This window comes from Formica exsecta, unplaced genomic scaffold, assembly GCF_003651465.1.
Source record: "Formica exsecta isolate Colony F162 unplaced genomic scaffold, ASM365146v1 scaffold201, whole genome shotgun sequence".
In the NCBI taxonomy this organism is placed as follows: Eukaryota; Metazoa; Arthropoda; class Insecta; order Hymenoptera; family Formicidae; genus Formica; species Formica exsecta.
The window spans coordinates 1552438-1565475 of NW_021849308.1; the positions used below are offsets into that span (position 1 = coordinate 1552438).

The window sequence follows — 13038 nt, forward strand, 5'->3', positions numbered from 1 at the left end:
CCAAAGTCCCGAGAATATAACGTGATATATTTATATTTCTTATATTTTTTCATACGCAATTGAGAGAAAAAAGTACTAGGACAAGGGACAATTTTTATTAAGGGGAAAGGGGGAGCATGATTAATACTACGTGATTGATAACGATAAATTTTGAAGGAAAAGCTTACAATGTTAATTGTTAAGAATTAATTTACTGTTCTGAATTATATATATGAACCAATATATACATTTATTGTTTACAACACTCGAATGTAAATATACTAGGCTAGGTTTAAATATACTAGGCTATATTTACGAAGTTAAATTTGAGGTCGTAGCATGACACGCTTATATCTAGCGCCCCCTTGTGTGTGACTCTTGCATGCAAAAATCACGGCCCTGTCGCTCGACGTGTACCGTGACGGTATTGGCCGGCGGTGGGGATCGGCACGAGTGGTGGAGGTAAAGAGCCGGGTTTCCGTTCTAGAGCGCGTTCGCGGCGTAGCGTAGCCGACGGCGACGAGGCGGGAGAGGCGAAAGGCGACGCGCGGGAGAAGTGGAAAGCCGGGAAGAGAGAGCCGACGAAGGAAAGAGAATCGTGGGTCCACAACAAAATCGCTTAATCGCTTTGCGCCACCGTCCGCAACGGAGCACAGCCTATCCGTCGCCGCCATCGCAGTGCCCCCTATAGTGTGCATGCATGTTCCTAGCTTTCTCTCTCTCTCTCTCTCTCTCTTTCTCTCTCCCTCCCTTTCTCCCCCTTTTACCCCTTTCTCCTTCTTTCGCGCTAGCCGAGTCTCGCGCTCCGTCTTTCTCTCCTTCTCCCTCTCCCTCTCCCTCTCCCTTTCCCTCCCCCTTCCTCGCCTTCGCGGTCTCTCCCGCTGTCTCTGTCTCCCCGTGATTCGCTATGCCACTTCGGCCCGCGACGTTTTCACGGGCAATCCGTGAGTGACAGCTGCCAGTGGCCAACGCGGTGAGTGCGTGTGTCTCTCGCTCGACGACTGACACGGCTGATACCGGCTGTGCGTGCGTGACAGCTTGCACGCGTGCGTGCGTGCGTGCGTGCGCGCGAATACGCGCGGGTAAATACGTAATTTGACGAGGCCGTCCGTTTCGTTTCGCGCCCTGTTTCGGACCGTGTGTTTATCATCTGATACGGCGAAAGTGTGTGCCTGTCCCCCGGGACCTTGGAGCAACGCGGGGGTTGACGATTACCGTCGATCGGATCGTCGCCACCGTTGCTGCTACTGCTACTGCTACTACTACACTACTATTACTCTACTACTGCCGCTGCTGCTCCGCTAAGATTTGATTTGTGGGTCAGGTCATGGTAAGGTACGGACTGTCACGATCTTGCATGAATCTTCGCGCGACGTCTTTCTCGACAACGTCATTCGCATCTGTCATTTCGAAATACATACGCACGATCTGTCTTCACTCGTTGTGTGACATTAATAACGCGAGTTACACACCGTGAATCGTTTTCTCGAACTACGCATTGACGCGCCGAAATTTGTTTTGTAAACAAATACGATAGCTACGTACTGTGTTCCCTGCATTCTACAAGGCGCGCGGCCGTACGGCATATCTTTTTTTTTTTCCTTTTTATTATCAATACGGCCACGTGCTTTCTGGACAAGTGCGCCAGTCAATGAGCCAATTGTGAAGCGCGAGTGAACGACAGTATCGTTTTCGTGTGTAAAATTATATATGCGACAATGTCACGATGTGTTATAAATTTCAATGATCGATTTTAAAACTGTCAGAATTTCCATTTACTTCTGTATTTACGTGAGATTTATTACAAAACGAGCTTATTAATTAATCTGAGATTTTCCAAGCTTCAAGATTAATGATAATTCTGAGTATATCATGGATTATCTACTTTATTCAAGTTTAATTTATGTATTTATAAAATAGAGAATCATAAAAAATTATACATATGTAAAGCAGTTTGCAAATTTGGAATATTTTTATAAAATTAAATTTTTCTAATTATAGAAATAGTCAATTAAATTTATTATTGGATTTCTTTAACACGTTTCTGCGTGCACGCATCGATACACATTGAAATGTGCATGTATTCGCGGCGCGATTAATCACGTTTGAAAGGAGGAAAATCGATGTCTTTATCGAACGTTCGATTTTCCTCGTTTTTTCTTTATGGCCACGCGCGAAGCCGCATTGTTTTGACTCCAGGGTGCTTCGGTCGCTACACATATATACATCTCGCACATACATACACGCATAATTAATCGCGTACATAGAGACACAATACTCGTGCGCTTAAACGAGCTGTCGCGTGTACAGAGCCGACGAATTAAAAGCGGTCCCTCGGAATAAAAGCGCGCGCGTCTTCGTAAAGCCACGAGGTTTTCGTCCGCCTTGAAACCGCCGTGTCACCCGTTACGGTAGGTCACGTGCTCACGATACTCGTCCAATAATCGTCAATTACGAATGCGCGGGATGCAATCTGCGGCAGTGCCCGAGATGCGCGCCCGAGAGTTTACGCGCCGTTAATCCCTCTCGACGCGGTGGATCCAAGGAAATTATACGGGTATCGGGGAGAGAAACTTGGTCTATTCTACTTCGTGGAAATGTGTACGCGCGTCAGTAAAATAAATCGTTGTAACCGCTTTGATGTAGATTTCGAGGATTAGTTTCGAGAGATGATATCGCGTTGAAGAATTGAAAAAGTTTGCTATTGCTTTTCGAGAATCGAATCTTGGAGAATAAGACGGTAAAGCGTTTCGATTAAAAATATCTTTAGACGAAGGAATTGATTAACATTTGTATTGAATTTTTTTCTTTTTGTGATAAAACGAGCGAAGGAGGGTTAATCATTACTGTAAATATGCAGATATATTTTTTTATTATTTATATAATAACAGAGGATGATATCAGAAATGATGCGATTGAAAATTAGTTGTTGATATGATTTATTAACTTCATGAGAGACTAAAACGATATAAATTAATAATCTATTATTTGTGATAGAATCTCTTTGTCCTTATCAATATATGGTAGACTAACTTTGATAGCAATAATATTTCGGAAACATCGAGATTCCACCATACGAATGAATAGATTTCCAATGTTAGTACCGTACATTTAATCTGTCTTTCAATTCGCGTCTCGTTCGGCGAACAATATAAGCTTCGCGTATATTGTTGACGATCGTCGTATTTCACNNCACGATTGCCGGCTGCATCGCGTGTCGATCGTCGTGCGTGACACGACCGACGAAAAGCTTGGGGAGCACTCATCGTACCCGTGCGGTAAACGGGTTTATCGATAATTAAATGATTGTCAAATACGAGAAAATCGCCGATGATTGATGATGACGGATCGGCAAAGTTTCGCAGTTGTATTGCCGTGTTTTATTAACGTGCGCCTCTGTCACCTTCCTCCCCCCGTCCCCACCCCATTTCTTTTCACGCACAAGCGATACGTTAATAAATTCTTCATGTCGCTCGATAAGAGCTTAGAACAAGTACTTTATCGTGCGCGAAATTCGTTTTTCTATTTCTTCCGTGATCTAATTAATATCGTAATCATTTTTCAAACAAGTATGAGATATATTTATCGAGGAAAGTCTCTAATGTTAGGCCGATATTACATTTGTCGTACGAGAAACTTTTTAAGCATATTGATTGGCTGCAAAATAGGAACTTTCTTGAGTTTCTAGAAATTAGCTAATCAATGCGCTTAAAAAGTTTGTCGTACGACAAATGTAATATCGGCCTTAGACACATATATTTCGTAAAGTTTGCAATAGAGGGATTAGAATTATTGAAAATATTATCGTATGCGCCAAAAAAGATATGGAAAATGCGGGATACGTTTTCAACATAGGGTGTTTTTTTTAAATCCTCTATCGGAAAGATATTTTTCAATACGATTGCAATATAAGCTTTACCTTCGATCTCTGAATGTAAGATTAAACGTTCGTAATGGACTCGCTTAAGAATCGCGAGTTTAATGTCAATCTTTCGTCTCATGTCGGGAAGAGAGAGAAAGATAGGCATAGCTCGTGGCATCATCATCATCATCACCGTGAGGTTTTCTCCTGCGCGTATCGAGCAACGGTTCGCCTATACATCGCGTTTCGCGCGCCGCCGATGATAAAGAGAAATGCTGCCTAGAAAGCAGGTCTTGGCTGAATCTAGGCCACCCTGATGATGGCGCGTGCACATTCTCCACAATTTTACTGTTCCTTCTCTCACAGCGTTCCTTGCCTCGCGTTCCTTTCCCGCCGTTCGATAGAACAACACTATTTCTATCTCTCCCTCTCGTTCTCTCTTTCTCTCTCTCTCTCTCTCTCTCTCTCTGTCTCTGTCTCGTGCGTCTTCTAGCTTCAGCTTCCCTTCCCTCCCGAATCCCTCTCACCCTCTCCCTCTTTCTATCTCTCTGCCTTTCTCCTCGGCCTCTCTCCTGGTACGTCTCTTCTCCTCTTCCATCGATCGCCTCCTTCTCTCTTCCTGCCCCTTTTTTTTTTCCCCACCCGGCATGATTCAAGGATCGAGTTCCGGAGGACGACCAGATGCGAATCGGCGAAAAAAAGAGAGGGAACGCGAGGATCGCGGTACCGTAATGCCTCGCGCGACGGGATTTACAAATTGCAAAAGCGAGAACGAGTCTCTCGGCTGCGCGCTGTCTCAATAGCAGGCTCGTTCGTAACTTCGTTTGTGAAATGTCGCGATGACGACGGGTGGGCGTGTTTATAGGATGATGTTTAACTTTGCGACGCAATATAAGAATCTTTCATGCTGTCGAATTAATAGGAAAGATTTTCCGTTGACAAACGCCAGACGCGAATAATTTCCTCTCGGTTTGAACGTTTGAGCACAAAAGCAACGTGACTCTTTCGCGTATCTGTCTCTCACGCATACGTATATATACACCGAAAGGGTTGAGAATTTCTCTAATTTCTGGTAACTCTCTCTCCCTCTCTCTCTTTCTCTTTACAATTGCGGCTAAAGAAATAAAATATGATATAAATGTTGCAATTTTTTATATGATCGCATGCAGACGAGGAATTTTCATATTCGTCTTTCTACTTTTAATTTCTTTTTTTAAATTCTTAACTTTTTTTATCTTTGGACTCTATTAGAATCTGCGCAGGGTTTCGCCAACTATCTCATTTAAATATATCATTATCAATATTCGCATGTGCGATCATCTTGAATCAAAGATGCTATTATATTTCTATCTCTGAAGTGACGATACATTCTTTTTGCGTGTCTACGTCCGAAATATAATAAGAAGCCGTGTCGGGGCTCCATCGTCGCGAGCGAGGCGAGCGTTTTCTCGAGAGCGGCACGGAGCGAGATCGCGCGTGTGTATGACTGACAGTGGGGACGATCGAGAGCGACCTAGAAAGGTTTCAAAAGACATTTTCCCGTTCACCCACGTACAAAGCCGCCCTCTCGCCGCGGGAGCGTAGAGCCGCGCGACATGAAACCTCGTATGACGATTGAGACGAAGCGCGCGCACATACATATACGGACGTACATATACACACATATACGTACAATCACTGATGTCGAGATGGACGAAGGCGATGGAACGAGGAGAGGCAAAAGGAGAATGGCGTGGAGGGCGCGGAGAAGGATAGAACAAGAGAGGTCGACGGAGACGAGGGGGACGACAAGAAAGAAAAGAGAACGCGGGTGTACAATGTGTGTATATGTACGGCTGTGGGTGCGTGTGTCAGTGCGAGCGCGGGCGCGCGCGCGCGCGCGCAGGAACAACGGAAAGTACGCGCGGAACGTAATACGGAGAAAACGCTGGTAAAAGGAAAGAGGCCCCTCTGCCTGCCTTTCCAATCGAATCCGCCGCCCCTCTCGCCTTTGTCATTTTCTCTTTGTCCCCGTTTCGGGTCTTCGTGTTCTCTCCCGGCTAAACCGTCGCCGCTGTCGCCTCTCTCTTTCGCACGGTCTCTCTTCTCATCTCCCTCCCTCTATATCTCTTTTTCTTTCTCCCACTGCCCGGCTTCCTGTTCGTCCTTCCCCTTCGTCTGACCTGCGCCTGACTCATCCAGAAGAACGAGAGAACTTTGCCATTCTCTTCTCCCTGTCTCCCTCTCTGTATCTCTGTCTCTTCTCTCTTCCCTTTCCTCTCTCCACCTCCTTTCTTCCCGCCGTTGCACCCGGTATATCTCAAACGAATGAAAGAGGGAAGCGCACAAAAAGAGCCGTGCTAGAAGGAGAACGACAGAGGGAGGGCGGGAGAAGGATATGAAACCCTTCTCTTTCTTCGCTCTGCCTCGCGTACCGTTTCCTCTCCTTTCCTCCCTCCCTCTGTCTGTCTCTTCACCCTCTGACTTCCCCCTATTACTATCCAGCTAACCTAACCACCCTAACCTTTCTTCTTCCCTTGCTGCGTTTCGATCTGCCTTCGCGCACACCTCTTCTTCCTCTTCCTCCTTTTCCCTTCCCTCTCCTCCCTCTCCCTGATCCCTTCCCCCCCCCCCTCTCCCCCTTTCCTTTCCCTCTCTTACCCCCTATATTGCAGTCATCCCTCGCTCTTTCGCTCACCGACAACCCTCCCATGTCTTTCGCTCTCACCTCTCTTTCTCATTTCTCCGTCATTCCGCACATCCTGTTTCTGCTTTAAAGAGAACGTAGACTCGATGCAGAAGAACGGCAGGAAGGAGAAAGAGAGAAGGGCAGCACGTCGGTCGATTTCTCCATCCTATCCTCAGCACTTGCTTAGGTAAAAAGCTCCCTTTATCGATTAAAGCGCTGTTTTTCAAGCTTTTTTGAGAGACGGACGCTTTTGAATAGCAAAATGAGATAAACGAAAGATTTTAAATAAATCAAACACACAGGGTGCTTTTGAATCCTCGCACAGTGCCTCTTGTTCTATTCAGTTAAATTACACTCGAGCTTATATCATATATTTTCGTTTGAAATATCATTACTGTGTAATGCTACCATTTTAAATAAATTTCTTGTGGAAATTTCACTTTCTTCTCCTTCTAAAAATAAAATTTCAGTTTTAAAGATAATATTAGAACTAAAACTGCATAAATTATCTCAACTCGATCTTATATTAAACCATCTCGATTTGATTAATGTGAATAAATGAAGATGAAATTCCTGCGCGAACTTTGGCCATTATTAATAGAAAGACTAATCTAGCACAAGCCACTTTTTTCGGTTTGCACAAACAACAGTTTTTTTTTGGATAACACGCTCTATATTACCTATTTATCTATGTCAAGTTATACTTGTCCAGGCAAAACGAAACAAGAGGTGAAATTCTGTAGTGGTTGTTTGTTATTAGTACTTTGACCATTAACATGCAATCGTATTTTTCAAAGGGGCATATTAGATCAATTAATAAGTGACTTGAATTAGCTTCACGTGCGATTGAAAGAAAGAAACGCGCGGACACAAGACATCGGTAAAATATCGCTGGTAAAAGGAGAAAGGAGTTTCCTACGTCGCGGCGTAAAAAGGAGCGATTGACCGTTTTATACATATAATTGCCAAGATGTGGCAGCGTTGTGAACTATTAAACCATCTCGAAACGATTTTTTTTCATCATATAAAATTGAGAGAAAGGCATCCACATTTAATTAATTAATTTACACTACCGTAAATATATTCTTTAGTACTAGATTTTAGGCAGCGCAATTATAGACTTATATACGATCCCAATCAAATATTAAACGTTAAATCAAATGTTTTTATTTTTACATATGAGCTGCGAAATCTTGAATAATTCTTTCTTATTACATTTTTTTTTAAGTTTATGTTTTTTTTCTACATTCACTTAGTTTTACTTACAATTAGTTTAGCCTCAAAGTCTTATTCATAATTTTGATTCAGAGCATAATAAAATTGTATATATATACATATGTATATATGAAATCCATTATCATTTTCTAGGTCGATTGCTTTCGATTACTAGATCGTAGAACTGTCGGTATAATTTTATCGAAGCAAAATATATAACTCTCTGTATAACCTACGATACTTTCCGCTAGATTTTATAAACGAGCATTGCGCGTCGTATGCTATTCTTAAGATCGCGATGTAAATGTCACATGTAGCCATATATCGGAGCTTCACCGATTCATTCTTCTTTCTTAATACGCTAATAAACGTGAGATGAAGGAGAGAGAAACTGAGAAGAGTACTCAATGAAGTGCACAACCGCCTGCATTTGCTACAACCGCCTTCGCATTGACGCTTTTAACTTGACGTATAATAAGAAGGTTAAAAATATATAACATTACTATCAAATATACAGAAAATGTATTTTAAAAATACGCGATATTAATTTCCATTGTTGAGCGACAATCTTACAATTGTTCTCATCCAATCCTCTCGCAAAGTTTTTTTTTTTTTTTTTTTTTTTTTTTTTTTTTTCATAAATGTAGTGTTTATAATGCTGTTATTTCGTGTACTATAAATACATAAACGTGCCCTCTGATAGAATATTCTCCCTTGTAATGCCAGGGTTAAGTATGGTACATGTACAAAACACGTCGCCCAACACAGGCGAAAATGCGTGTGTGTGTCCTCTTTCAGTCGGCTCGTCGTTAATCGCTCCCAGAAATTGCCCGCGCGGTCCACTCTCCGCCTGAGTCACCCGTTTTCCATCCTCTTCCTTTCCCTGCGACAGCCAGCCTCACTCTTCCTCTTTCGTTCCTTTCCTTTTTTGTTTTCTCTGTCTCTCTCTTTTTTTCTCTCTCCCTCTGCCTTTCTCTACACACACATCATTTATTGCGTTCTCCACGCGTCCCTTCCTCGAAAAAGTAGTCAGCTCCTATCTTCCGTTCACCCTTTCTCTCTTCTTTTCTCTCTCCTCTCTCTCTCTCTCTCACTCTCTCATCCTCTCTCTCTCGATACTCTTTCGTTGCTTCTTCTCTCCCTTCGCATTCTCGCTCGTGCGCTGCCCTTATCTCCAGAATTCTTCATTGTCTGAAAGGGCCATCTGTCCCCCCGACTCTGTTTCGGCCACCGCTTTCATCCCTTCGCTCCTTCCTGCTCGAACGTCGCGCGTACAAAAGAGCGGACTCTTTTCTCCGCTATCCCCCGTTCGCCACCCTCTCTCCACCCTTTCTCCGCCTTCCTTCTTTGTTCCTTCCGTCCGGCTGCTACTTCGGGATCGACCTGCCAACGCCGCCGCCGCCGTCGTCATCATCTCGCTGTTCCTTTCTTCGCTCTCGAAAAGTTTCCTTCGGATCTCCTTCTTTCGGAGAGGGATCATAAAGAAGCGCCGGTAATTCCCAAAGGCGAAATAGCGCATTCGATTTCTTTGCGCCGCGGAGAAGGATGAGATGAAAATGTTCGACGCCGTAAATTGCAGTGCCCGGAGAAAAAACGGGAAACGAGATATATAGGGAATGAGGATGAGAGGGAGTGGAGGGACCCTTCCCCCCGCGCGACTGCAGCTTCCACAGTTGTTCGACGAACTCGAGAAAAAAAAAAAAAAAAATGTCGAGCCGTGCCGAGATATCGCTCGCAAGCGATCCACGTGCGACCTTGAGCGAGAACGCGCGCACCCTCCGCACTTCGAGGGGTCGCAATCCCCCGCTCATGATCACGTGGTGCTCGAGGGTGGTTTCCACAGTCCTCGTTTATCCCTCTCCACCAACCGGACGAAAAGAGCGTGGAATTCACCGACGAAGACGAGGAAATAAAGGTCGTGCATTATTATCGAGATTCGTCGAATGGCAGAATAAGTAAATGTAACGAATTCGTATGAATGATAAGTTTGTGGGATATGAATTATGAATTAATAATTTATCTCCTTTTCTTTTTCTCCGCACTGTATCACATGACGTAACGTAAAGATTCATATGAAGGACGTGTTGACATAAAGAATTCTTCATTCTCTCTCTCTTTCTTTCTCTCTTTCTCTCTCTCGCTCTCCACTTTACTCACTGTTTGTCCGCGTCATTTGATTGACCACATTTGACTCGCAAGTGACGGCATCCAGGACGAGGTCTCGTTCTCGAAAACAACTACAATTTTGATCTGCAATTGTTGGTGACGAGAAGAAACAATCGATCGATTGAAACAGTATCGATAAACTTTATTGCTAAATCGAGAAAGGCAAAGTGATTGACAACGACGAAACATAAGCTATAATAATAAAAACAAGAAAGAAAGAGATCACATCGTTGTACGACAACTTTAGGCGCGATAATTTTGCACATTAATTTAAATTAACACGACTAATATATTAGAAATAATGATAATTGAGATTACATATTAAATAATTTTTTATATGAAAGCGTTTTATAAATTCATAGCGCGGATGTTTATAAAGAAATTCTAATTATAATACTAACAATAAGACATTTAGGAGCGCGTAAGAAAAGGAGAACATTTTTTTCTTTCTGTCGGCATTTTATATAAGAAATATCTTTTACAGATATATCGAATAAATATACGCGGGATAAAAGTAAGATAAAGTTATAAAAGTAGAGTTTTGTGCTGTTCCTGATTACAATAAAAAAAAACCAGTCAATAGTTCTTATTCGGCATCGGTATTCCCCGGATTAATTGCGCAGCGTATCGCGGCGTATAGCAAACACCTAGTTTCCTTTCTCCTTTCTTGCTTCTCTCCACGTGTCACGGATCTCCCTCGCTGTTCTCCTCGCCCGGTGAAATTGACGGTTCCGGGTGCGTCCGCTCCCTCCATCTCGCGAGGATTGTCCCCATCGGAACGTTCCATTCGCCTCTCCTTTCTTTCCCTTCGAAAATGCAGGCGCGCGCAGAAACGACAGCGAGAGAATTAAAGAAATACGGAGCCGTATCCGTAGAATGTTTGGAAAAATCTTTGAAGTGATAGTAAGACAGTACTATCTTTATTTTTCTTTGAAATTTTTTTTATTTCTTTAAATTTTTTAGTAATTGCAAAAATTTGTATTTTCAACGTTATATCATCAGTAATTTATCGTCAAATAAAAATTGTATAAATATAAAAATCACTTTTTTAAATTCACACCGCAGAATAATTTTCTCGTCGTTCTAAGATAACTCTACAGAAATTTTTCCACCATTTTCAATGTTAAGTGCAGTTGAATTTCGATTTAGATTTTGACGAAGAAAGAATGATATCAAAAGGAGAGATTATACTGTTTCGCTGTCATTATAGATTTTCTGGAACATTCTGTATGCGTAACGCGGACTCCTTGAACCAGCAAGGGCGAAGGGGAACAGGTGAGCGGCCGAGAGAGCAGGCTCTCTCGGAAAGGTGAACGGAGAGAAACGAAGAAACGAAGGGCATTCGGAATGCGGTACTGTTATATGCCTTACGGTATACAGACAGGACGGAAATTAGGACCAAGCGACATGGGGCCCGCCAGCCATCGTTCGTTATGCTCATCATAGAACAGAGTGACTTCTTCCTTTCTCGTTCTTCGTTTCGTTCTGATGCCTTGCGCAACCAGTACAGAAAACCGCGATGGAAATGGGGAATTGCCTAATCATTTTCTTCTTACACAAAATCCAAGTAGATACGTTTAAGTAACATAAAGGATCATAAAATCGTTTCTGCTTATTTTTTAAATTTCTCCTTTGCTTCATATCTTTCAAATATACATTTAAATGATTTATATTGCTGGCAGTAGTCAACTCTACAGTAAACGAATATGCTATTATTAATAATATTGTGTAATAAGTACGCGATAATATAAATTGCGAATTATGAATTCAGGATTGCGTCGAAATGGAGAATTTAAAGCTATGTGTTAAGAGTCAGAAGTCGGAGCTGAGAATTGAGAGATCCGAATGGAGAATTAGGTAGGATTAAGAATTAAGAGAATCGAGAATCTTAAAGGTCTAGAATATAAAGCAAAAAGTTAAAAGTTGAAAATGAAAAATCGGATATTAAGTGCAATCGAAAAATTCAAAGTAAATAGTTGAGAATTAAATAGAGATCCTATAGATTTTTACATATCAAATTATATATATCTTTTATCAAGATTCTACTATCGACGTTGTCTCTAACAATGTCTGAAAGATGTATTGAAATATTAACAAAAAAATAAGTAGTTCCGAGAAAGAGGAACAGGCGCACATAATTGCAACCGTGGGGGCGGGGAAGAGAGAGACGTGGAAAGATCATTGATGCAAACTCGACAATATGTATGGGAACACTTTTTACATGGACCGAAAGACATATCGCGCTACTATAACCGATTCCTGCCATTCCTGCCCTCGATGTAAGTTTCTTTCGGAGAGAAGCGCGTTTTCTCAGAAAAGACTCAACTTGAAACCCGATACTTCTGTTTGAAATTACTCGAATGTTTACAAAGAAGTGAATTTAGATAAAATGCACTTTAGTGAAGATACCTACGTATTGTTAAATACGTTTAATATTTTTTCGAGGAAAAATTTCTCCTCTAAAATTCTAATATAATAATATAAAAAAGTTTTTCTAATTGAAATTAATTATATTCGCAATTTTGACTAATATAGCTTTTTCAGATTGAAATGTTTGAATTTTTCACATTTTCTGAAAAACAAATATTGCAAATCCCGCATAAAATTTTGCAGGTTATGCAATAATTTCTAAACAAGTTCTTTTTGTTTAAATGTGTTTACGAAGGAATAACTTTAAATTTGCCGGCAATTTCAATTTTCGTGCAAATCGGATTTCTGTAATACTCTAGGTCAGATAATAGTCAGTCGAGAAGAGCATTTACTCGAATGAGTTTCGATCCCGTGCCAAATTTTAACTCAGGTCTTCAAGAAAGGTACAACCTGACTTCTCCTTTTACCGAGATCCGCAATGCAGATATTTTTTTCGGGTCCGCGACATCAGTATGAGTTTGCATCGAGCGTTGCACAGCGGAAAACATCAGAGACTTAGAGAAAGATAGTATTGAAACCTCTCTCAAGATCATCTTGCTATGAACATAAATTGAAACCCGTTCCTTTATCTTTCTCTCTCTTCCTATTTTCCCTTATATTTCACTGAACTACACTTTATTAATGCAACTCTGTCTCTATCTCTTCATCGTTATCGTTCATCCCTTTTTCTCCGTTCTTCTCCCTTTTGATAAAAATAGACCCTGCGTTTCCCGCTCTT

The 13038-nt window shown here is 41.8% G+C and overlaps 1 protein-coding gene across 2 annotated transcripts in view; it reads left to right on the forward strand.

The window, feature by feature from the left end:
- The first annotated feature begins 425 nt into the window (after positions 1-425).
- The window catches only part of LOC115234712 (protein bric-a-brac 2-like), a 54619-nt gene continuing 42006 nt past the window's right edge, over positions 426-13038 (forward strand). Inside the window, exon 1 of one of the 2 annotated variants that reach the window (XM_029806005.1) lies at positions 426-1314. In XM_029806005.1, the coding sequence (XP_029661865.1) occupies positions 1307-1314 (8 nt within the window). In that variant the 5' untranslated portion in view covers positions 426-1306. The remainder of the gene's footprint in view (positions 1315-13038) is intronic. The other variant, XM_029806006.1, reaches the window with a different exon arrangement.